The following is a 26,205-nucleotide window of genomic DNA, read 5'->3' on the forward strand; positions in this document are numbered from 1 at the left end:
CCCTCACTAAACCATCACAAAATAAACCAGCTTCCTCACTAAACCAAGACACAAAATAAAACCAGCCTCCCTCACTAAACCATCACACAAAATAAACCAGCTGCCCACTAAACCATCACAAAATAAACCAGCCTCTCACTAAACCACATCACAAAATAAACCAGCTGCCTCACTAAACCATCAGCTACAAAATAAACCAGCCGCTCACTAAACCATCATAAAATAAACCAGCCTCTCACTAAACCATCATAAAATAAACCAGCCGCTCACTAAACCATCATAAAATAAACCAGCCTCTCACTAAACCATCATAAAATAAACCAACCTCTCACTAAACCATCATAAAATAAACCAGCCGCTCACTAAACCATCACACAAAATAAACCAGCCGCTCACTAAACCAAAGACCTAAATTCTAGTCTCGTATTTTCTTTTGTACTCCCAGATAAACACAGCGACCTTAGCGAGTCTCTGTAATCTGAGGTAATTTATTTTCTCTAGTGAGTTTGTCTGAATATACGTGTAAATAAAGCTTCTCTCCAGAGCCTTTGTGGGGGTTTGTGGGGCTGTGGGGTGGGGGCTGTGGGGCCAGAGTGCTGATGTAGTCTAAATTTGTAAGGAAGTTTTGGAAAGGTTTATTCTGGTTTGTCTTTCCGTTCGTCGTCTCCCCGTCCATACGTTACTGTCCGTCGTCTCCCCGTCCATACGTTACTGTCCGTCGCCCCGTCTATACGTTACTGTCCGTCGTCTCCCGTCTATACGTTACTGTCCGTCGTGTTTCATCCGTACACCTATGGCTACCACGATGGGTGAAGAGAGAGCCAGGGATCACCTCAGTGTGTAAAGGACATCTGGCTGACGTGGGAGGAGTGTGGGACGCTCTATTGAATTCTCCGTATCCAAGCCTGTCCCTGAAGCTTTACATCGAATCCTTGAACCCGAACCCTGAATCCTTGAACCCGAACCCCGAATCCTTGAACCCGAACCCCGAATCCTTGAACCCGAACCCCGAATCCTTGAACCCGAACCCCGAATCCTTGAACCCGAACCCCGAATCCTTGAACCCGAACCCCGAATCCTTGAACCCGAACCCCGAATCCTTGAACCCGAACGAATCTCGAACTCCCGAACCTGATCCTTGAACTCGAACCCCGAATACTTGAACCCGAACCCCGAATCCTTGAACCCAGACCCCAGATCCTTGGACGAACCCCAGATCCTTGAACCCAGACCCCGGATCATGAACCCGGACCCCTAATACTTGAACCTGAAGCCGAATATTTCAACCCGAATCCATGAATCTGAACCCCCAAAATCCTTGAACCCAGATTAATGAATCGAATCCCGACGTGATATAATATAACCTAACCGAACCTCCAGGTGATAGCGAGAACAAATAAGCAATACGGATAAACACAGCAAGTCCTAGTTTCCACATGACGCCACACACTCCCATAATGCAACGTGTCTATACATACAAGATGGTAAACAGCGGAAAGGATTATGGGAGTTGTGACGTCAGTGCAAACTAAGAATAACAATTGCCGTATTAGCATCAGTAACACTTATCTCCGAGCTGCTGTAAGTACCAATGATTATTATTATCGTATTGTGACTATTACATTATGTGTGTGTGGGTGACGTTAATAAAGAAGCCATTACCACCTACACCTGGGGGTCACGTGGATGGAGGGTCACCTGGCCGCCTTAATTAGACTACACCTGTGATCTTTTTTTACTGGAGGCAGACAAGAATTTTAGGCTAACATTGAATATTAATCAGTGGGAGAGAAAAGGAAGGATCACCTGAAGATTAGACACCCCAGCTTATTACACCTCTCCCACTCCCTCCCTCTCCCCCTAATTTCCTCCTCCATTATACTTGGGTTTGTTGACAGAATAAATATTAAGTCCCGCTAATTACTCCCTGAACCTTGTGTGGGTGTGTGTGTGTGTGTGTGTGTGTGTGTTTTATGGTCTCTTTATTGACATACATATTACAATTTTCTTACAGTAAACACCGCTTAAGTCTTGTGTAGTTAGGGAGACGAAGAGTCACTGATTTAGGTTAGGTTATGTGTGGTTAGTGCCTGGTCATAAGGAAAGCGTGCCAGATGCCACAAGTTGGCCCTAATATGGCACCTCGGTGGTGTGACGGTCGACGATTATCGCTTCATGGGGTCATGGTAGTGATGAAGCGGCCGGCATCTGGCTGTGGTGGTGATGGTGGTAGTGTGGTGATGGTGATAGTGTGGTGGTGGTGATGGTGATAGTGTGGTGGTGGTGATGGTGGTAGTGTGGTGGTGGTGATGGTGGTAGTGATGGTGGGTGGGTGATGGTGGTAGTGTGGTGGTGGTCGTGATGGTAGTGTGGTGGTGGTGATGGTGGTAGTGTGGTGATGGGGTGGTAGTGTGGTGGTGGTGATGGTGGTAGTGTGGTGGTGGTGATGGTGGTGGTGTGGTGGTGGTCGTGATGGCGGTGGTGTGGTGGTGGTCGTGATGGCGGTAGTGTGGTGGTGGTCGTGATGGTGGTAGTGTGGTGGTGGTGATGGTGGTAGTGTGGTGATGGTGGTAGTGTGGTGGTGGTGATGGTGGTAGTGTGGTGGTGGTGATGGTGGTAGTGTGGTGGTGGTCGTGATGGCGGTAGTGTGGTGGTGGTCGTGATGGCGGTAGTGTGGTGTGGTGGTCGTGATGGTGGTGTGGTGGTGGTGATGGTGGTAGTGTGGTGATGGTGGTGGTGTGGTGGTGGTGATGGTGGTAGTGTGGTGGTGGTGATGGTGGTAGTGTGGTGGTGGTCGTGATGGCGGTAGTGTGGTGGGTGGTGATGGTGGTAGTGTGGTGATGGTGGTGGTGTGGTGATGGTGGTAGTGTGGTGGTGGTGATGGTGGTGGTGTGGTGGTGGTGATGGTGGTAGTGTGGTGGTGGTGATGGCGGTAGTGTGGGTGGTGGTGATGGTGGGTAGTGTGGTGGTGGTGGTGATGGCGGTAGTGTGGTGATGGTGGTAGTGTGGTGGTGGTGGTGATGGCGGTAGTGTGGTGGTGGTGATGGTGGTAGTGTGGTGGTGGTGGTGATGGCGGTAGTGTGGTGGTGGTGTGTGTGGTGGTGGTGATGGTGGTAGTGTGGTGTGGTGGTGATGGCAGTGGTGTGGTGGTGGTGATGGCGGTGGTGTGGTGGTGGTGATGGTGGTAGTGTGGTGATGGTGGTAGTGTGGTGGTGGTGATGGTGGTAGTGTGGTGGTGGTGATGGTGGTGGTGTGGTGGTGGTCGTGATGTGGTAGTGTGGTGGTGGTGATGGTGGTAGTGTGGTGATGGTGGTAGTGTGGTGATGGTGGTAGTGTGGTGGTGGTGATGGTGGTAGTGTGGTGGTGGTGATGGGTGGTAGTGTGGTGGTGGTGATGTGGTAGTGTGGTGGTGGTGGTGATGGTGGTAGTGTGGTGGTGGTGGTGATGGCGGTAGTGTGGTGATGGTGGTAGTGTGTGGTGGTGGTGGTGATGGCGGTAGTGTGGTGGTGGTGATGGTGGTAGTGTGGTGGTGGTGGTGATGTGAGTGTGGTGGTGGGTGGTGGTGTGGTGGGTGGTGATGGTGGTAGTGTGGTGGTGGTGATGGCGGTAGTGTGGTGGGTGGTGATGGTAGTGTGGTGGTGGTGATGGTGGTAGTGTGGTGGTGGTGGTGATGTGGTAGTGTGGTGGTGGTGATGGTGGTGAGTGTGGTGGTGGTGGTGATGTGGTGAGTGTGGTGGTGGTGATGGCGGTAGTGGTGGTGGTGGTGATGGCGGTAGTGTGGTGGTGGTGATGGCGGTAGTGTGGTGGTGGTGATGGCGGTAGTGTGGTGGTGGTGATGGCGGTAGTGTGGTGGTGGTGATGGTGGTAGTGTGGTGGTGGTGATGCTGGTTGTAATGGTGGTGGTTGGGGTGTGAAGGATGGTGGCCAGGTGAAGGATGTGGTGGCCAGGTAAAGGATGGTGGCCAGGTATTGGATGGTGGCCAGGTAATGGATGGTGGCCAGGTATAGGATGGTGGCCAGGTATTGGATGGTGGCCAGGTATTGGATGGTGGCAGGTAAGGATGGTGGCCAGGTATTGGATGGTGGCCAGGTATAGGATGGTGGCCAGGTATAGGATGGTGGGCCACACAGTCAACAGGAGACACAGTAAAGTGCGTCTTGGATCATCCTGTTGTCTTAACCTTCTGAGGCACGATAGTGCAGCGCCCCTCCACCTGCCTGTACACACGGCGCCCCTCACCTGCCTGTACACACGCGCCCCTCCACCTGCCTGTACACACGGCCCCCTCCACCTGCCTGTACACACACGGCGCCCCTCACCTGCCTGTACACGCGCCCCCTCCACCTGCCTGTACACGCGCCCCTCCACCTGCCTGTACACGCGGCGCCCCTCCACCTGCCTGTACGCGGCGCCCCTCCACCTGCCTGTACACACGGCGCCCCCTCCACCTGCCTGTACACGCGCCCCTCCACCTGGCTGTACACACGCGCCTCCCACCTGCCTGTACACGGCGCCCCTCCACCTGCCTGTACACACGGCGCCCCTCCCCTCCTGCCTGTACGCACGGCCCCCCTCCACCTGCCTGTACACGCCCCTCCACCTGCCTGTACACGCCAGCGCCCTCCCACCTGCCTGTACACCCGGCCTCCACCTGCCTGTACACACGGCGCCCTCCACCTGCCTGTACACACAGCGCCTCCACCTGCCTGTACACACAGCGCCCTACCTCGACCTGCCCCCTGCCCTACCTCCGACCTGCCCCCACTACCCCTCCTCAACCTGCTCCCACCACACCTCTACCACCACCTGCCCGGCCCTCTACCACAACCTGCTTCCACCACCATTACTCCTCACTACCACCACGCCCTACTCCCGGCGCCAGTAGAGGTACACCCGAGGCTCCATAAACTGTTGATGCTCTTCCCTCCCTGAGCAGTACAATCATCAGCCGCCAGAAATATATCACTTTTCTCTTGACTGAGTTTCAGATGGAGAGATGGATCAATTTTTTTCACATGTTTAAGGAGATAACACGTGTCCGTCTGAGTGTCTGGCCTCACGTGTCCAGTCATTAGGAGATAAAAAGTCTCTTGTTTCTTTAGTAAATAATTAAGATATTATGAGTCGTTTTAGTGGATATGTCTTAAACTACAGATGGCAATACATTTATAAACACAGCCTCTAATTGTACAGTTGCCAGGAAGCCATAACAACAACGTGTTTACTCGGTGATTATACATCAACTTGAAGTATGAGATAGACACTGTAGGTGATTGTGTTCCGGAGGTGCCAGCGTTAGGGGGGGCGAGACGGTTATTGTGATAGTGTCGTGGTAGAGGTGCCGGGTTACTCACCGTCAACAAACGGTTCTCCTAGGTGGAGGAATATATATCACAAAGGCTAAGTTTACTGATCCATTATATATTTCCGCTACGATCCTTACTGTGCTGTTATCCATCTCTGAAAACTGATTCGTCGAAAAGTTCTTGAGAAGATAAGAAAAACAAATGATAGTCGCTGCGTAAATACTAGTCCTTATGTTTCTTATGTCATTTATTCAAGTTTTCTGACGATTGTTGACAGTTTTAAGTGTTTGTTGTGGTTTATCAGACGTCACTCTGTGTAAGATAAGGACTAAACCAAATTGACCACAATACTGTACTATGCCTGAGGTTTGGGGCGTGGCTGAGCGAACCAGTAGCGCCCCTTACTACACAACACACAGGCCCTTCACACAGTTCTCTCTCATAGCTTGTTCTTGAATTAATAAACATTAGTTATTAATTATACTCAGGTGGTAGTTAATTAATTATTGGCTATTTAGTCATTAGTTAGTATGTTTGTAAAGGTAATTAGTAGTTCAGTGTAGTTAGTGTACCGAGGACTAAGCCTGAGTGTTGGTGTGTTGTGTTGAGTTGTGTTGAGCTGTGTTGAGCTGTGTTGTTGTGTTGAGTTGTGTTGAGTTGTGTTGAGCTGTGTCGAGCTGTGTTGTGTTGAGCTGTGTTGTGTTGGGTTGTGTTGTGTTGAGCTGTGTTGTGTTGAGTTGTGTTGAGTTGAGCTGTGTTGTGTTGAGCTGTGTTGAGCTGTGTTATTGTGTTGAGTTGTGTTGAGTTGTGTTGAGTTGTGTTGTTATCTAACCAGTGTTGTGTTTCTGTAATCATCTTTGGTCAACATGGGAACATTACCAATATTATTTAATCATTAATGTAATAGGTAATTAAGAGCTCTATAAACCTAACGAGTATTTAGATTAACTCAGGTGATTATAACAAACATCTCGGTGGTGTGTGTGTGTGTGTGTGTGTGTGTGTGTGTGTGTGATGGTTGTTAACATTAAGTGAGATTGACGCTTGAAGGTCGTGTGCCAGACCTCTCTCTCTCTTTGTTGCAGACTGACAAAATCATTGATAGAATTCTAGATTTAGAGCCTTTGATGATGATGATGATGATGATGAAGATGATGATGATGATGATGATGATGATGATGATGAGGAGGAGGAGGAGGAGGAGGAGGAGGTGGAGGAGAAGGAGGAGGATAATAATAATATAATAATAATAATAATAATAATAATAATAATAATAATAATAATAATAATATAATAATATATAATAATGTCATCAAACCCACATCAAGACAAAGCACACACACACACACACACACACAGGTAAAGAGACTACCACCGGTAAGCATATTGGTAATGATTTAGTGCACCTGTCTGGCTGTATAATCAACTCCCATTACAACAGGTAGTGGCTGTAATGAGGGGCGTAATATTGATACTACCAGAAATATATTGAAACCTCCATATAGCGGGCAATATAGAGATGAAAATCCGTTATATAGAGAGAAGTCCGTTATATAGAGAGAAGTCCGTTATATGGAGGTGCCACTGTACCAGTCAACTGAACCGCCCCAGGGATGGTATTATATTTCACAGATTTTAAAGGTGTTAATTTTTTAATTAATAATATCGGTTCCCAGGTAGGTGTTGGTAGTTATTATTATTATTATTATTATTATTATTATTATTATTATTATTATTATTATTATTATTATTATTATTATTATTATAGGAGTGGATCCCTTAGGCTCTGACAGATAGTTAGGGGCGGTGTGGATACAGTATACTGCAGACTGAATCTTTTCTCGGTACACACCTTCACTTTTCTAACACACACACACACACACACACACAGTTCTTAAATATCTCATTAAAACTAATTAATAATAAATCATTCAAATTAATCAGTAATATATGAGAAGGTGTTGGTCAGTTGAGCGAACGAATGACTAAATTAACTGAATGATATTAAGGAATTATTTATCGTTTTAATTTGTTAATGTGTGTGGTGTGTGTGTGTGTGTGTGTGTGTGTGTGTGTGTGTGTGTGTGTGTGTGTGTGTGTGTGTTCATCGGGACACATAATCAAATAACCAAATTCGTTAATACATTACTGGCAAAATATTACTCTCGAAAATATGAACAGTGCCAATAACTGTGCCAATAACTGTACCAATAACTGTACCAATAACTGTACCAATAACTGTACCAATAACTGTACCAATCAGAGTGCCGTGGAGAATAGATTGAGATAATGTACATGATTTAACAGATGCTTCTCTAATATACTGTGCTGGCAACTTGTTATTGAGTTACCACACATAATGGAGACCGTGGCTTAGTGGGAACGTCTCTCCCTCTTATACAATTTGTTTCGGGTTCGGATCTCGCCTGGTACAGAGAATACGGCGTTGGCTTTGCATACACTTAGTAATGAAGTTAGTGCAAGAGAGAGTGGACTAGTGGCGTGTGGAGGGTGAGAACAAGAAGCGAGTGTTGTATACTGTAACAACAACAACTACACTATTCAGTAGAGAAAATACAGTATAACACACTACTAACACTGACCCGGCCTCTACCACTAAACTCATTATTAGTCATTAATGAAATATGATCAATTATACAGTTTTATCCTATTAATGATGATCAAATGTAGGGGAAGGTTGTTGATGTGCAGTGGCTGAGTGGACACAGCTCTCACAGTCTGTCCAAAAGGTCGATGGTTTACGCTCAGGACACCCCCAGTCGACCCAGGTGTAGATGGGTACCTGCCTGCTTACAAATGGGGAAGTGGTGGTGGTGGTGGTGGTGGTGCTAGTGTTGGTGGTGGTGAGAGTGTTGGTGGTGGTGATAGTGTTGGTGGTGGTGAGAGTGTTGGTGGTGGTGCTAGTGTTGGTGGTGGTGAGAGTGTTGGTGGTGGTAGAGTGTTGGTGGTGGTGCTAGTGTTGGTGGTGGTGGGTGTTGGTGGTGGTGCTAGTGTTGGTGGTGGTGCTAGTGTTGGTGGTGGTGCCTAGTGTTGGTGGTGGTGCTAGTGTTGGTGGTGGTGCTAGTGTTGGTGGTGGTGCTAGTGTTGGTGGTGGTGCTAGTGTTGGTGGTAATGGTGGGGAGACAGACAGACAAAGAGGTGGGTAGGACCAACCACTTGAGGCGGACCAACACTTAGGGCGGACCAACCACTTGAGGGCTCACTTATAAATAACACCGCTTTTGTATCGACTCAATAACCCCTGTTCTTGTGGTCTGTTTAAACGTTGTCTCTTGTATAAACCTAAATCTAATTAAGACCCGTTGAAGCACCTAGACCCAGTAACGGTGCTTATCCCCCTCCCTCTCTTCACCACCCCCTCCCTCCCCTCTCCCCCTCTCCCCTGGCATCAAACACAAGGTATTTTATTATATTTCATGTCATCCATACCCTCGGCCCCTCCCCCCTCCTTCCCACCAAGAAGGTCGCACCTCATAGCTTCATCACTCCACCTACCTGTCTTAATGTGGCTCTACCGGACCTACTTTACGGCTGCTCATTAACACTGGGCCGGACATACATCCTATTAGGTTAGGTTAGGTTTACTTTGGGGCCTATTGACACACACACACACACACACACACACACACACACACACACACACACACACACTCAAAGGCTGTGATGATACCCGCGACTCGTTACCTTGACTTGAGTAGTTAAAGCTCTTGGCACAGCAGGTGAGTAATTAGGCAGGTAATAATTTGATGTTAAGGTGAGGAGAGTCTGGCGTGTCGGCAGGGTGTACACTACCGGGTGATGTACGTGAGCTGTGTACGTGATCTGTGCTGTGTACGTGTAGTTAACTAGTCCCCTCAGTGTACAGTGTAATGGTGAGGCCAAGGAGGCTACTAGTACACTGATCCGTGAGTGTAGTTAGCAGGATGATCAGTGTACAGTGTAATACCTCTGTACTCCTTCACCAAACTTGTTAGCCACTTGACCGTCTTTCCAGCCATTGACCTAAAGATTTAAGCTTACTGTGGGAGGTGGTTAAGCTTTTAAAACGTTCCTGCAATATTTTACTGCCTGGAGTTATTTTGTTGTTGTTGTTGTTGTTGTTGTTGTTGTTGTTGTTGTTGTTCTCTGAATCGAAAAAATCCAGGTTTATTTTTTTAATGTTTAATCTCATTTGTTACGTTTTATTGTTTCTCTCTCTCTCTCTCTCTCTCTCTCTCTCTGAAGTCAATTGGGTGATTGATTCGATAATTCCAGTTTATGTTATCAAGAATAGCGATTAGTTCTGGGTGAAAGATTAGCCAGTCTACTACCATCTTAGAATCAAGTTAGGTTAGATTAGGTTAGGTTAGACTAGGTTAGGTTAGGTTAGGTTAGGTTAGGTTAGGTTAGGTTTAGTGCTGGTCATAGTTACCTTAAAGCAGAGGAGTGGCGTGGTGGTAGGTTGTGTGAGTTGTGTGTGGTTGTACTAGGAACAGTATGCGGTTGTTAAGAGCAGTGTGTGGAGGGGGGCAGAGAGGTGGTGTGTAGGAGGTCAATGAGTGATGGGCGTCTCAGGCTGTGTGTGTGTGGGGGCCGTTGTATGTGTGTACGGTGGTGTAATGGTCAGCATGTTCGCCTCGCAAGCTAATTGACCCGGTTCGATCCCCGGGCAGGGTGAAACTCTGGGCACGTTTCTTTACGCCATTTGCCTCTGTCTACCCAGGGAGTTGTCCGGTCTGCTCGGACTATTCCTTGACACCGGGCCATGCAGCTCGTTAACTTAGGGTGTGGTTGTTGTGTTGGCGACAGCTTCTACACCTTAAACAAATTCACGCCTATGTGTGTGTGAGCCAGTGTGTGTGTGAGCCAGTGTGTGTGTGTGAGCCAGTGTGTGTGTGAGCCAGTGTGTGTGTGAGCCAGCAGTGAGGAGGCAGTGTGTGTGTGAGAGCCAGTGCGTGAGCCAGCAGTGTGTGGGAGAGCCAGTGCGTGAGCCAGCAGTGTGTGGGGAGCCAGTGTGTGTGTGAGAGCCAGTGCGTGAGCCAGCAGTGTGTGGGAGGCAGTGGTCAGTGAAGGACGTGAGTGTAGAGAGCATCTCTCCTCCCCACATCACATCATAACAAAGGCAAGGTTCATCTCTCAGTCTCTCCTCACCCTCTCCTCTCCATCTCCTCACCCTCTCCTCTCCTCACCCTCTCCTCTCCTCACCCTCCCAGTTCCTTCTCCTTCCCCTCCCAGTCTCCTCACCCCTCCTCTCCCTCTCACCTCCTCCTCTCCTCACCATCTCCTCCACCCTCACCCTCTCTCCTCACCCTCCTCTCCTCACCCTCCTCCTCTCCTCCCACCTCTCAGCTTCCTCTCTCCAAATTCCTCCTCACCTCCTTCCTCACCAAGAGAGAAACAGGAGGCGTAGTTCCCGAGGGAGGGGAGGGTGTCTCACTACCACAAGTGAGAGATAAAAGTGAGGTAATAATCAGAAATAAATCGAGAGAAAAAGAAGAGAAACGAAAGAAAGAAAATAAGGAAGTGAAGAGAATAATTAATCCAAGACGAGTGAATATTTTCCGTCAGTGATTCAGTCGGATAATAATAATGGATAGTTATTGGAGTCTAACTGAACGAAATAAGTTGGCATATCTTTTGTTGAGTGTATGTGTGTGTATGTGCATGTGTGTATGTTTGTGTATGTGTGTGTATGTATGTGTATGTGTGTGTGTTTAATCCTCAGGTGAAGTAAGCTGGCAGGTGGGCTAATCTTCAGGTGATCCAAAGATTTCTAATGTATGTATGTATGTATGTGTGTATGTATGTATGTATGTGTATATGTATGTATGTATGTATGTAATGTCTACGGTTATCACTGAGGCTAATTACTGTACAGGTAAGTGAGGCATTATACCTTACCTGGTCTTATAAAATCATACAGGTTTAATTAAATAAGGTAACTGCATATGTTACCTACAAGTGAAAGATTATTTAAACCATAATAGTACTCAAGGGGTTAAACCATAATAGTACTCAAGGGGTTAAACCATAATAGTACTCAAGGGGTTAAACCATAATAGTACTCAAGGGGTTAAACCATAATAGTACTCAAGGGGTTAAACCATAATAGTACTCAAGGGGTTATAACTTAAACTTTTGTCCTCACACACACACACACACACACACACACACACACACACACACACACACACACACACTTCTATAGCTTTCTTGCGGTTGTTAATAAGCTTGTGAAGGCCGTCAAGTGCAATAGTTAAGTGTGTGTGTGTGTGTGTGTGTGAGACGATTTAGGAGGTGGGTAGTGAGTGAGTGTTTCTGAGTGTATACAAGAAATCTTAATGGCGCCTCTTTGTGGTGGTTTAACCCTTTAACGATGGTTTTAACCTTTGAGGACGATGGTTTAACCCTTTGAGGACGATGGTTTAACCCTTTGAGGACGATGGTTTAACCCTTTGAGGACGATGGTTTAACCCTTTGAGGACGATGGTTTAACCCTTTGAGGACGATAATGATCAGAAGACGAAGAATTAAACCACGACTTGCACACTTAAGGTACACAGGACAACTCATTAGTCACCCACATCTGTAAGTTCCACCCACTTTGGAGAGGTCAGAACCGCCCACTTTGGAGAGTTTAGGACCGCCCACTTTGGAGAGGTCAGAACCGCCCACTTTGGAGAGGTCAGAACCGCCCCCATTATTAATCTCACCGCCCACTGTGATGTCTTTGTGATTGACCCATGACAGTTACACACACTTCACCCAGTCACCGAGATTATTCATCCACCTACCCACACTCCACCTACCCACACCCCCACCTACCCACACCTCCACCTACCCAATACATCCACCCACCACCCCACCCACCCACACCTCCACCACCCACACCCTCCACCTGCCCACACCTCCACCCACCCACACACCTCCACCACCCCACACCTCCACCTGCCCACACCTCCACCCACACCACACCTCCACCCACCCACACCTCCACCTCCCACACCACCTACCCACACCTCCACCACTACACACCCTCCACCTACCCACACCTCCACCTACCCACACCTCCACCTACCACACCTCCACCTACCCACACCTCCACCTGCCCACACTCTCCACACACCTCCACCTACCCCACACCTCCACCTGCCCACACCTCCACCTACCCACACCTCCACTACCCACACCTCCACCTGCCCACACCTCCACCTACCCACACCTCCACCTACCCACACACCTCCACCTGCCCACACTCCACCTACCCACACACCTCCACCTCCACACCTCCACCTGCCCACACCTCCACCTGCCCACCTCCACTCCACCCACACCTCCACTCCACCACACCTCCACCTGCCCACACCTCCACCTACCCACCTCCACCTACCCACACCTCCACCTACCCACAGGTGAGATGAATTAAACTACACGTGAATAACAAGAAAGGTCTTGCGTGGAATACATCCTGAGTGAAGGTTGGTGGATCATAGTGCCAGGGTGCCAGAGAGCCAGGGTGCCAGAGAGCCAGGGTGCCAGAGAGCCAGGGTGCCAGGGCCAGAGAGCCAGGGTGCCAAGCCAGGTGCCAGAGCCAGGGGTGCCAGAGAGCCAGGGTGCCAGAGAGCCAGGGTGCCAGAGAGCCAGGGTGCCAGAGAGCCAGGGTGCCAGAGAGCCAGGCCAGGGCCGGTGCCAGAGAGCCAGGGTGCCAGAGAGCCAGGGTGCCAGAGAGAGCCAGGTGCCAGAGAGCCAGGAGTGCCAGGGTGCCAGAGAGCCAGAGAGCCAGGGTGCCAAGAGCCAGGTGCCAATAAAATATATCTCAGGGTCATCCACGTCAAGTAGGGCGGCGGGGGAGGTACCGTCAAAAGGTCAACTAATCGGTTCCGTCAAGAGGTCATGAGGGTTTCCCGTATCTTCCCCCACGCCCTTGACTCCTTCAGGCTTCTAGCCGCCTTAACTCATGAGACATAAAGGAAGCATGAACTTAGCATGCTTCCTTGTTGGGCACTGTAAACGCCTGCCCTTCACCTACACAAGGATGTAGGGAGTGCCCAATAAAATAAACACACACACACACACACACACACACACACACAGATCCTGCAACCTCCACAAACACACGTCCTCCCATGTACTGTACACGCCCACACCCTCATATACACGCCCACACCCCCTCATATACACGCCCACATCCTCATACACGCCCACACCTCATATACACGCCCACACCCCCTCATATATACACGCCCACCCCCCTCATATACACGCCCACACCCCTCATATACACGCCCACACCTCACGCCACACCCCTCATACACCCCCCCCCCCACGTCCACCTGAATAACATCATCACAACAACACAGATTATGGTGATGACTTGAGATAATCAGGTGAGACGTGAACTGACTGCCTGATTGGCTGACTGGCTGGTTGATTGGTTGGTGACTGAGTGGCTGGCGGCTGACTGGCTGGTTGATTGGTTTCTCTCTCTCTCTACATCGCCTCACCTTCTTCTTCTCCCATCAATAGTCGACGCTGGGGCAGAACGGCCACACTCACTCAATGGGCATCATTAGTAACGATTGTAGATGAAACTTTATATATGTGGGTGGAGGGTGGGTGGGTGGGGAGGTGGTGGGTGGGGTAAAGTGGGTGGGTGGGGGTAAAGTGGTGGGTGGGTGGGGTAAAGTGGGTGGTGGGTGGAGGTAAGTGGTGGTGGGTAAAGGGTGGTGGGGTAAAGGGTGGTGGGGGTGGGGGTAAGTGGGTGGTGGGGTAAAGTGGTGGGTGGGGGTAAAGTGGGTGGTGGGGGTGGGGGGGGTAAAGGGGTGGTGGGTGGGGAAAGTGGGTGGGTGGGGGTAAAGTGGTGGTGGGTGGGGAAGTGGGTGGTGGGTGGGGCAAAGTGGTGGTGGGGGTGGGGGTAAAGGGGTGGGTGGGGTAAAGTGGGTGGTGGGTGGGGGTAAAGTGGTGGTGGGGGTGGGGGTAAGTGGGTGGGGTGGTGGGTGGGGGTAATTTTGGTTAGGTTAGAGGATTATTGGCAGTACCTCGAGATTGAAGTGAATGAAGAAGATGAGTAGTAGGTTATCTCAAGACGGTCGAGTTGTAACTTGAGCCTCGAGGTTACTGTGTCAGAGAGAAGGGGAGGGGGGGGGGCCTCCTCCAACCTAATCTCACTTCCTGTTATTGAGATTTGGGGCCTTGGATCCTAATGGCTCCTAATCTTAATAGTATGACTTGATTAGATTGGAACCTCGTAGTCCTGGTGAAGAGAGTTAGCTACTGGTGCCTCTTATAGACTGTGGAGGAAGATATGAATAATGACCAAGGTTAGGTTAGCTTAGCTTAGCTTAGGTTAGGTTAGGTTAGGTTAGGTTAATAGCCTGTGTTATTCTCTATCTACCTTCATGATCGAGGTTGTTTCTTAAGTGAAAATTAACACAAATACTATTGATAATTATCGAAGGAAGAGACTACCGAGTAGTTAGGAAGTGATTAGAGAGGAAGGCAGTGTGTTCCCAGAGGTGGAGGCAACAAGGCGTGACTGTACTGCTGGCTGATACAAACACAGCCTCTGAGGAGACCTTCACCCGGGGAACATAATGCCTGTATCATCAGCTGTCCGAGACGACCCACACTTGTTCCTTCTACCACATACATCAACACATACTCGTGCACATATGTGTATGCGTACATATACTCATACACGCATTTACAACGCACTTTAGGCGCACACATGTGTATACATACATTTACACATGTTTTGTATGCACAGTAAAGCTGGTGCGACTCTCCTCACAAAAGGTCGGTGAAACTCTCCTGAGGTGAGTGATGAGGTGCTTCCTCAGTAGTCTGCCGTGAAAATTAATTTGGGAAAAGTCGGGAAATTACTTCCCGGAGAAAATAAACAGACAAGATGGCCGCCAGGGTAAAGGGCATTTACCAGAGAGACATAACTGACCACAAGACCCGGGGAGATGGAGGAAGTATTATGGACATTGACCTCAGGAAACATCTTGTTAATTCACCATGTCTGTGTACAGAGACACTGTGTTAAACCTCTCGTCACCACCGCAGCCCTGTGATGGTCACCTTGCTTCAGCCTCACATAACAAGATCACAGCACACAGCAACACAACCCAGCCCACAGCAACCCAGCCCACAGCAACACACAGCGACCCAGCCCACAGCAACACAGCCCACAGCAACCCAGCCCACAGCAACCCAGCCCACAGCAACACAACACAGCACCACAACAACACAGCCCACACAACATATAACACACAGCATACAGATATAGCAACCTAGCCCACAGCAACACAGCCCACAGCAACACACAGCAACCCAGCCCACAGCAACACAACACAGCACCACCAACAACAACACAGCCCACACAACATATAACACACAGCATACAGATATAGCAACCTAGCCCACAGCAACACAGCCCACAGCAACACACAGCAACCCAGCCCACAGCAACCCAGCCCACAGCAACCCAGCCCACAGCAACACAGCCCACAGCAACCCAGCCCACAGCAACACACAGCAACCCAGCCCACAGCAACCCAGCCCACAGCAACACAGCCCACAGCAACCCAGCCCACAGTAACCCAGTCCACAGCAACCCAGCCCACAGCAACACAGCCCACAGCAACCCAGCCCACAGCCCATCTCTCAGGAGGAAATAGCAGACAGCCATTACAGCCCTCTTTACTGTCCTGTCTGTGTTCAACTGAGTAACTCCCTCTGGCGTCAACTACCACAGTGTTGCAACAACCTCCCTTAACACTACTTGAGGCTGAATATTGAGTTGTAGTGGTGGCTCCTCCTCCTTGCCTCGCCTGATCAATGTTGCATCATTTGAAGCAATATTGAGAAGGAACCATTATTTGAGATGTAGGTTAGGTTAGGTTTAGTTTAGTTTAGTTTAGTTTAGTTTAGTTTAGTTTAGTTTAGTTTAGTTTAGTTTAGTTTGGTTTGGTTTGGTTTGGTTTGGTTTGGTTTGGTTTGGTTTGGTTTGGTTTGGTTTGGTTTGGTTTGGTTTGGTTTGGCTGTTTGGTTTGGTTTGGTTTGGTTTGGTTTTGGTTTAGGTTTTGGTTTTGGTTTGGTTTGGTTTGGTTTGGTTTGGTTTGGTTTGGTTTGGTTTGGTTTGGTTTGGTTTGGTTTGGTTTGGTTTGGTTTGGTTTGGTTTGGTTGGGTCTAGGGTGGAACTCAGCTGGGGTGCTTCAATCTTCCAGATTGGATCATAAAGGGTATGGGTCAAGTTTGTTTGGTCATATAACTTTTTTATGTTCAAAACCCCAACACTGTACTGGGTTCCTGCAGAGTCTTAAACAAGTACTGACCTGACACAGGCTGACCTAACAAAGGGATGAGAGTGGTTGCAGGGTGGGGGAGGATGGAGGAGGGAGGGAGGGAGGAAGGGAGGGTGGGAGGGAGGGAGAGATAGATGAATGGAGGGAGGGAGGGAGGGAGGTGGAGCTAGATTAATGATCTGGAGTTAGGCTTTACTCACATCACCGCCACCACCACCACCACTACCACCACCACCACCACCACCACCACCACTACCATCACCACTACTACTACCATCACCACCACTACCATCACCACCACTACAACAAACAAACGTGGCCTCCAGCCTCCCCCAATAGCCACACCTTCGCCACCATTTTATTACCTTAATATTAAATATCCTAATACACAAGTAGCTATCCTAGCTGTGTTGAGTTCGTTGAGCCGCAGATCTATGCGGCATTCAGTGACTGTTGCCTCAGTCAATATCTGCAACTGTTGTCGGTTTTGGGGCCGATGCTCTCGTTCCCCTGAGGAAGAGCAAAGCCGACCTAAGGAGAGAGAAGAACAGTCGACATCTCATCCAGGCTGTAACATAACTTCTGGGCTGCTGCTTCTGTTCGGAGATCACCTCCGCGAGTCTGGCGTAGAAGCATCTTGCACTTGGTCCCATCCCACCGGAGGTTGTGAACACTAGAGGAGTGAAGCTGCCTTGATCAACGAACGTTCTGAATTCTCTCCCCGTATGCCCTTACCTTGTCGTTCTCGTTCCTCCTGTGTGCAGCATCGAGAGCTAAGTTATGGTGACATGCGGCCATGGAATTAAAAATCTTGATGCCGATGAAGGCTCGCTGTCCCCGTGTCCAGAATCCTCGAGCACTGACGTCAACACGGGCTTCGTTGGATGTGTTTGAAGTTGTATGTTGGAAATTCTCACCATCCAATGGAAGGAGGGTCGGTTCTACCCTGACATCACGGCAGATTTCTTTCAACATATTTGCAGTGAGATCTCTTACTTCGTCATGCCTCATGCATATGAAGCCCCCTTTCTTGCACACCATGGCGTGATCGACGTCATAGGAAGAGTCACACACGCATTGGGAGGGCAAACCACCACTACTACTACCACCACCACCGCCATCACCACCACTACTACCACCACCACTACTATTACCACCACCACTACCATCACCACCGCTACTACCAACACCGCTACTACCACCAAAACAACTACTACCACCACTACTACTACCACCACCACCACTGCTACACCACCACACCATCACCACCGCTACTACCAACACCGCTACTACTACACCACCAAAACCACACTACTACCACCACTACCACCACCACCACCACCACCACACCATCACCACCACTACACCCACCACTACCATCACCACCACTACCACCACCACTACCACCATCACCAAAACTACTAGGTTAGGTTAGGTTGATGGTTCTAGTTAGGTTAGGTTAGGTTTGGGAGGCATCTACTGGAGGAACAAGAGGTCGATACATCGTCAGTTTCACGTTACTTCATAAACCTTTTCTCTCTTAAAGTCTTGATGCTACAGCCGGTGGAAACTCTAACCTAACCTAACCTAACCTAACCTAACATAACATAACATTACAACATAACATAACATAACATAACATAACCTAAGTCTTGATGCTACAGCCGGGGGAAACTCTAACCTAACCTAACCTAACCTAACCTAACCTAACCTAACCTAACCTAACATAACCTAGGAGGACTACCACGACTAAAATCAACAACAACAACAATGGGTGACGTGAGCTCTTTAATCTGGTATTGGGGCAGTCTAAGTATTGTTGTTCACACGCACACACACACACACACACACACACACATATGTGAAGAACTACTACACCACGTGAGTTCCTCCTAACACCATCTGGGAGGGAGTTACTACACTACGAGTTTGCTGTTCAACACCTACATTAATCTGTATGTTCACTGTATATTCCTTTACCTTTCTCTAATGAAGGCTTTTGTTAAACCACCAATGTATGTAATAAGTCATTTATGTCCAATGTATATTTTCAGCCTTCGGGATGCAGAAGTTTTTCAATAAACCGTTAATTAATTATTATTATTATTATTATTATTATTATTATTATTATTTATAGATAATCTTAACCCTTTCACCGCCTGTCATCCACTTGCAATTTTATTGTCTACCGCCAGACAAATTTATTCAGCTTAGGGTTAACCTCCCGTTGTGTCAGGGTTAAAACCTATCTCGATCAATAACAAGACAGACAGACAGACAGACAGACAGACAGACAGACAGACAGACATATAATCTTAATAACGGTACAAACAACATCATTCCTCCTGGTCAGCTTCCAGCCCACAGCCTACCAGGTGACGAGGTGAACCTATGACCGGTGTTGACGCCAGCAGGGGTGGGGGTGACGGTGCTGGCAGGTGTGACGTAGTGGTGCTGACAGGTGTGACGTAGTGGTGCTGGCAGGTGTGTGACGTAGTGGTGCTGGCAGGTGTGTGACGTAGTGGTGCTGACAGGTGTGTGACGTAGTGGTGCTGGTAAGAGACACACAGGTGAGGTGGAATAATGAGGGCGAGGAAGAAGAGGTGACTATACGACCTTTGGGGGGGGGAGGCTGTGGTTAGTAAATAGAAAAAAGGCAACAATTGACTTAACATTGTGAGTATTTTATGAATTGTTGTAGTTATTCCTTGACGATGTGATTATAGATAAGTTTCTGGTAATAACTGGTCTTGTTAGTTTTATATATGAGTTTTAATTCTGGTTATTATCAAATTTACCAAAAAAACACACAAACATTTATCTCACAATTTATCAGTTTTGTTTACTCTTAATTCTGTTTACTGTTGTTGTTATCTTTGTTTGCAGTTGTTTTCTTTCCTCCGTCGTGTGTGTGTGTGTGTGTGTGTTCTTCCTTCACCTCCCATCCTACCTCCTGCCACATCCTCGTCAGTCATCCTGCAACATCCTGCCGCTTATGGTGATCCTAACGACAAATTCCATTAAGTTGAGAGAGAAGTGGTAGGAGGAGGAGGAGGAGGAGGAGGAGGAAGAGGAGGAGGAGGAGGAGGAGGAGGAGGAAGAGGTAGGAGGAGGAAGAGGTAGGAGGAAGAGGAGGTAGGAGGAGGAGGTAGGAGGAGGAAGAGGTAGGAGGAGGAGGTAGGAGGAGTGTTTGATATAAGTTCTCTTTGGTCCTAGAGACGCTCCTCCTTAAGGACTGGAGGGCAAAAAAACAAAAATTGGTCAGGCGAAGAGTTACTAGTGCTGGGATGGTCACACACGCCCACGCCCGCCCCTTAACATCTCGTGGTGGGCGGCGAGGCGAGGGGAAGAAATATCTCAGTATTTTATTTAGTTTATCAGGGTTGTGTAGACGTTGTGTAGTGTGAGTTTCTACACCTTACACAGTATAACACAAGGCTCCTTAACGACCCAAGGTGTAGACGTTGTGTTGGTGGCAGTACAGACACACCCGCTTGAGTGGCTCCTGCAGGCACCCAGGCTGAGCCACACGACGATAACAGGAGACTGAAGAGAGGCGAGGACAATGATACACTGGGAGAGGAAATATTAAAGACGAAGAAAATGTCAACACAAAGAGAAAAATGTTGTGTGATGAGATTAACTCGGGTGAAATATTATAATGTTGGTGGACACACACACACACACACACACACACACACACACACACACACACACACACACACAGAAGACAAAACAGAAAATGATCTAAACAGAGTAAATTTGTCTTTACGTCAGCTGTAAACAAATTTAGCTGAAGTAAACAAGTTTGTCTTCCTCAGGTGATCAAACTTTGTTATCCTCCGAAAAGATGAAGCAATTTTGGCCCCTTACCTTCCTCTTTCTCTCCGTATCTCTTGTTTACTGTTGTTGTTGCTTACTGTTGTTGTTGTTTACTGTTATCTTTGTTTACTGTTATCTATGGTTACGCCTAGTGTGTGTTTTATTGGTTAATATTAATAGGTTTTGTCTTTTATCTTTGCAGGAGGAGCGTCTGGCAGCTACAGGGGGTGGTTGGCTACACACTAGGTGGTCGTGTAGGTCTGTCTCACTACTCCTCCTCCTCCTCCACCTCCTCCTTCATCTCCTTCTTCCACCTCCTCCTCCTTATCTTCCTCCATCACCTCCTCTTCCTCCTCCGCTTGGTATTTACTATACTCTCATCAAGGCTTGTACAGTAAACGCTTCTCATTGCCTAACACACACACACACACACACACACACACACACACACACACACACACACTTACTCTTACACTCACACTCACTCAATCATAAGTGTTGAAATTACTGCCATAAAAACAAAATATTAATATCAGCTGTTTTTTTTATTTTAATGTGAAGTGAACAGAAAACGGGAACATGTGCCATAATTAAGGACAAACTAAAGTAAAGAATGATGACTCAATCACTACTACAACCAGCAGCAGGAATAGAAGCAGTTACCAGAGAAGAATATTATGTTATACTTTACGGCTTTTATATCAACGAAAAACAATATATGTAAATAAATTAATAATACCCACAGGAAAGTTTGACAGAAAAAAGATATATTCCATAATAAAAGTAAAAAATACGTCAGTTTCTCAGTGAGTCAGTCAGGTGTTGTTCTGACATACAGTACTAAGAGGTGTGGATAAGTGTTGAGGAAGTGGAAGCCGTCAGGATGGGTGTGTGGATGCTTGAAGCCATGACTTACTTCCACCTTACCACCACCACAGCCACGAGTGAGGTGTGGAGTGACGTCTCATCCACTCTACCTACCTACCTTTCACCCCAAGTACAGTCAGGTGAGATAATTAATGTTCTTGTGTTCTCTTTTTATGTATGTATGTATGTATGTATGTATGTATGTATGTATGTGTCATAGAAAACCTCAAAGTCTATTGATTTATCCACACTCATAAAATCATAAGAACATAAGAACATAAGGAGTCTGCAATAGGCCGGTTGACCTGTGCATGGCAGCTCCTGTCGAGAGTTACTACCACTCTCTATCATCCATGAATCTATCCAGTCTCCTTTTGAAACTTTCCAGCGTTCCAGCACTTACTACATAGTTGCTAAGCTTGTTCCACTCATAAACTGTATCCACACTATATCCACACTCTTAAACTGTATCCACACTCATAAACTGTATCCACACATTGTATTTTCATTATTATCTTCGTTAACTCTGTATTTTCTTATTCATTGTTTCCTGTCAATTAAAAACACGCGTCATGACCTCACTTACCTGGAGGTCTTAAGAACATAAGAATGGAGGAAACTGCAGCGGGCCATACTGGGCAGTCCCATTTACACCCAACCCCTATCGCTCATATATCCATCCAACCAATGTTTGAAGCTATCCAGCGTATTAGAGTTGCTGATGATATTTGGTAACTTGTTCCACTCATCCACTACTCTGTTTCCAAACCAGTGTTTACCTATCTCGCGTCTAAATCTAAATTTGTCGAGTTTAAAACCATTGTTACAGGTTCGCTCCTGATTGGTTAGTTTGAGTACCTTTGTTATACCACCTTTGTTTAGCCCTGACTTCCATTTATACACCTCTATCATATCACCTCTCACTCTGCGTCTCTCGAGGGAGTGCAAATTAAGATGCCTTAACCTGTCTCTGTACTCAAGATTCCTAATGCCCGGGATTAGTCTTGTCATTCTCCTCTGAATTCTTTCTAGTGATTCTATATCCATTCTGTAATACGGTGACCAGAACTGAACTGCGTAATCTAAGTGAGGTCTCACAAGCGCAAGATATAGTTTTAGGATGACCTCGCTAGTCTTGTAACTAACACTCCTTTGTGTGAACCCAGGTACTTTGTTAGCCTTGTTTGGAGTAAATACACATTGTTTACTTGGTTTAAGATTCCTACTTATCATTACTCCTAAATCTTTCTCACAGTCGGAATTCTGTATAACAACGTTGTTCTTACCGGGTTACCTTCCCTCACATCTCAAGCAGCCCGTCATATCTTACACCTTTACATAAAGAATAGGTTTACCTCCAAAATAATTCTATATGTTTCCTGTAACTCAGATAATACAGGTAAACCCCGCCATATGTCACCACGTAGTTGATGATATCGTCTCCTGTTTACATAAATAACAAAAGACTTACTTGGACAGGAGTCTTTATATAGAAAATGAGAACAAATCATCAACAGTGACCCCTGACCTTGTTTTGAGCCCCCAAAAACTTAATAAATCAATGGGTTGTTTTGATAAACATTTAGTATAAACATCGTATAGCTCTCCGTTCTATGTTTATTTTGATGTGTTTTTTTATATAGTTAATATAGGTAAATACTTACTACTACTTCTTACTACTACTTTGCTGTCGCTCGGAATCGAGTATGACGATCATCCAGCTATGACACATTGATATGAGTTATTAAAGATATCACCGATATTGGTGAGTTCTGAGGTGACTAAAGGGGCCGATACTGGACCGGCAGAGTCGATCACAGATGTTGTACATGTGAGGGGCTACATCTAGTGCGGGAGGGGCAGCGGCAGCATCTTTCCGGCGTTGGCGCTTGTCTGCCTCGTTATGCAGTCGGGATAACTCGAAAGTATTGACACCTTCTTGTGTGGTGCTCCTCCAAGCGTTACGGTGTGGAGTAATCGTCTTCCAGGTGAGGGGGTCGATTTCACACTTTTTATAGGGAAGCGCTGACTACCTTACATATACGGTCCCTTTGATGTGTGTGTGTGTGTGTGGTGGGTTCAGTCTCCGAAGGATCTATTATATAAAGCATTAAACCTCTAACAATATTTTATCGTTTAACATAATACTATTAAATAATTATATAAAAAGCATCAAAGTAAATACAAATAAATGTACAATGTAAACAAAACCAACCGTAATCACCTATATATATTGGTAATCGAACCCAGTACCAGCAGGGTATGGAGACCAGAAGACACCCACTCAGCCACCAAGCTCCATAAAGGCTGCCTCCAATCACCTAGATAATCCAATGTGGTCAGATAATCTCTACAGGAAGAATGGGAATTGGTGTAGCTGTCAATATGATGTAAACCCCGCCCTTCATCATGCCAGCCCCTCTCCTTGTTGTCAATACGTGTGTGTGAGCTATTCCTTACTCCTGGACACACGGTAGGACATTTGGATGGACACTGTTGCTTCTTTGACCGGTGGAGGGTGAGCTGTTGTAGGTCATCCTCCACCACAGTCTACTGGTGGAGGAGGTGAGGTGTTGTAGGCCATCATCCACCACAGTCTACTGGTGGAGGAGGTGAGGTGTTGTAGGCCATCCTCCACCACAGTCTACTGGTGGAGGAGGTGAAGGCCCCCAGGAGGTGATGGGTAACGTGAGGTGACTGCGCAGGAGGCAATAGTGAGCCCCCCTCCCTCCTCCCTCTCCTGCAGGCGGGAAAATCCTCTTTGAGCGGCGGGCCAGTCATTACCGAGGGCAAGGTCATCATTCCTTATTGAAAATTCCTGCCTAAAACGTTACCCGGGAGGTGATATTTCTCACGCTGGAAAAAAACGCTTGGTGTGTAATCAACGTTCCCGCCTTCTTAACGCAGTGGTGAGACGCACAGTGTTCCCGTGTAAACAATATTCGGGTTACCTGAAGATTAACCCCACAGATTATTTCAGTTGATGAGTAAACACCTTGACGCTGCCTGAAGGGTTACGTTACGTTACGTTACGTTGGTTAATCTGGCGGTAAGAATGTTGTTATTCTATGTTGTGAGACTTTTCTAAGACCTCGTGTCTGTAGTACACTGAAGACCTGTAATAAATTTAATTCGTAAAACAAAGAAACATCACGAATAAAAAAACACCACACAAACAGACTCACAGACACACAAATACATCCAACGCTGCAATATTTCCCGATCTGCTGGTGGCTGGGGATAAAAAAACCAGCTATTGTATAAATTCCGCGAATCACAATTGCAAAAGAAAAACAATATTCTGACTGAATCGAAAAACAGAGTTGCCATTCTTCTCACACCACTACAGCAGCCCCCCCCTCAGTGTAGTCTCCCAACCTTACATATGTACAGTACAGTCAGCTACCAAAGTCCGTTCGCTTCTCCCTGAACCACGAACCCTCTAGAGATTCAGACTCGTGAACCTGAAGCAGTAGACAGATACATTATTCTGTCCATAAATGCTTCGGATTCACGAGTCTGAATCTCTTGGGGTTCGTGGTTCAGGGAGAGACGAACGGACTTTAGTAGTTGACTGTACACCAAATATCTCTTTTTAACTCGCAATGATGATAACTACTATATCTACAAAAGCCAAAATACTCACTTAAAATACATTATAACTGCTAAAGTACAACAATACATTATAACATCAACATCCATATTTTTTAGCTTTGGGAAGATGGGGTAAAATTTCTTGAATGCATCTCACTTTATAACATGAGTGCCTATGGGAAATTGGTTTTCACTTAACGTAAATTCACTTAACATATATGGATTTTCGGTAATGGATTATATACGTTAACCGAACACTGACTCTGTTACTTCAAAGAATATTATAAAACAAATCCTGTACTGTATTCGGAATTTTTAATAAATGTATAATCCCGAAAAAAATATTTGAATAAAGATTTTTTTTTCCGTTTGGTATAATAGTTTTGGTGTTTTTAGTTATATGATCAAGTAATACAGTGTGTGTGAGGCTGGGTGGGTAGGGGGTACTGAGGTAGAGAGAGGTGAAGTGAGGAAGGCTGGAGTAGGGGGAGACAGAATGAGGTAGGGTGGTCCAGGATAAGCTAGGATGGTCCAGGATAAGCTAGGATGGTCCAGGATAAGCTAGGATGGTCCAGGATAAGCTAGGATGGTCCAGGATAAGCTAGGATGGTCCAGGATAAGCTAGGATGGTCCAGGATAAGCTAGGATGGTCCAGGATAAGCTGGTCCAGGATAAGCTAGGATGGTCCAGGATAAGCTAGGATGGTCCAGGATAAGCTAGGATGGTCCAGGATAAGCTAGGATGATCCAGGATAAGCCCAACACATCATCTGTACCACAATAAGACTGACATAATAGACTGACAGACAAATACACTGACACACACACCTTGGATCTTTCTGACAGTAACCAGACTAAGGTTTATACGGCAAGACACTTAAGTGAACCATATATATAGCGTGTTGTGTTGGTGGTTCTGTCTTGTGGTGGTTCTATGGAGTGTGTGGTGGTTCTATAAGTCAGAATAGATCCATATATTTACACCACGAATTTCACCTTCATCTATAAGCAGTCAGGCCAACACAGCGAGGTTACTATACCGTACGTGTCCATTCCAACGCCAAAACAGATCGAAAGTTTACATAATAATAATGTTCACCAACTACCAAAGAAGCAGTAGATATAACGCTGAATACTGAATGTTGTGCTGTGATAAGAATTCTTTTTTTTTTTTTAGTAAGAGTTGTGACTGGATTCTGTTTTCACTTCTACTTTGTCTAAATGACTTTGTTTATCATGTGAGATCTAATTCGTTTGTGTGGGAAGATGAGACGATTAGACAGTAAGAATACATTGATTGTGAGACA

General features: G+C 46.8%; 1 protein-coding gene across 3 annotated transcripts in view; it reads left to right on the forward strand.

Annotated features, from left to right (window-relative positions):
• The window catches only part of LOC121875452 (orexin receptor type 2-like), a 52,877-nt gene that overhangs the window by 15,708 nt on the left and 10,964 nt on the right, over nucleotides 1-26,205 (forward strand). The window contains exons 3-4 of one of the 3 annotated variants that reach the window (XM_042380009.1): nucleotides 20,641-20,696; nucleotides 21,000-21,445. In XM_042380009.1, the coding sequence (XP_042235943.1) occupies nucleotides 21,322-21,445 (124 nt within the window). In that variant the 5' untranslated portion in view covers nucleotides 20,641-20,696; nucleotides 21,000-21,321. Of the gene's footprint in view, nucleotides 1-10,363; nucleotides 10,383-20,640; nucleotides 20,697-20,999; nucleotides 21,446-26,205 lie in introns of those variants that run through there. The other 2 variants (XM_042380011.1, XM_042380012.1) reach the window with 2 other exon arrangements.

This window comes from Homarus americanus, unplaced genomic scaffold, assembly GCF_018991925.1.
Source record: "Homarus americanus isolate GMGI-L3 unplaced genomic scaffold, GMGI_Hamer_2.0 scaffold20322, whole genome shotgun sequence".
NCBI lineage: Eukaryota > Metazoa > Arthropoda > Malacostraca > Decapoda > Nephropidae > Homarus > Homarus americanus.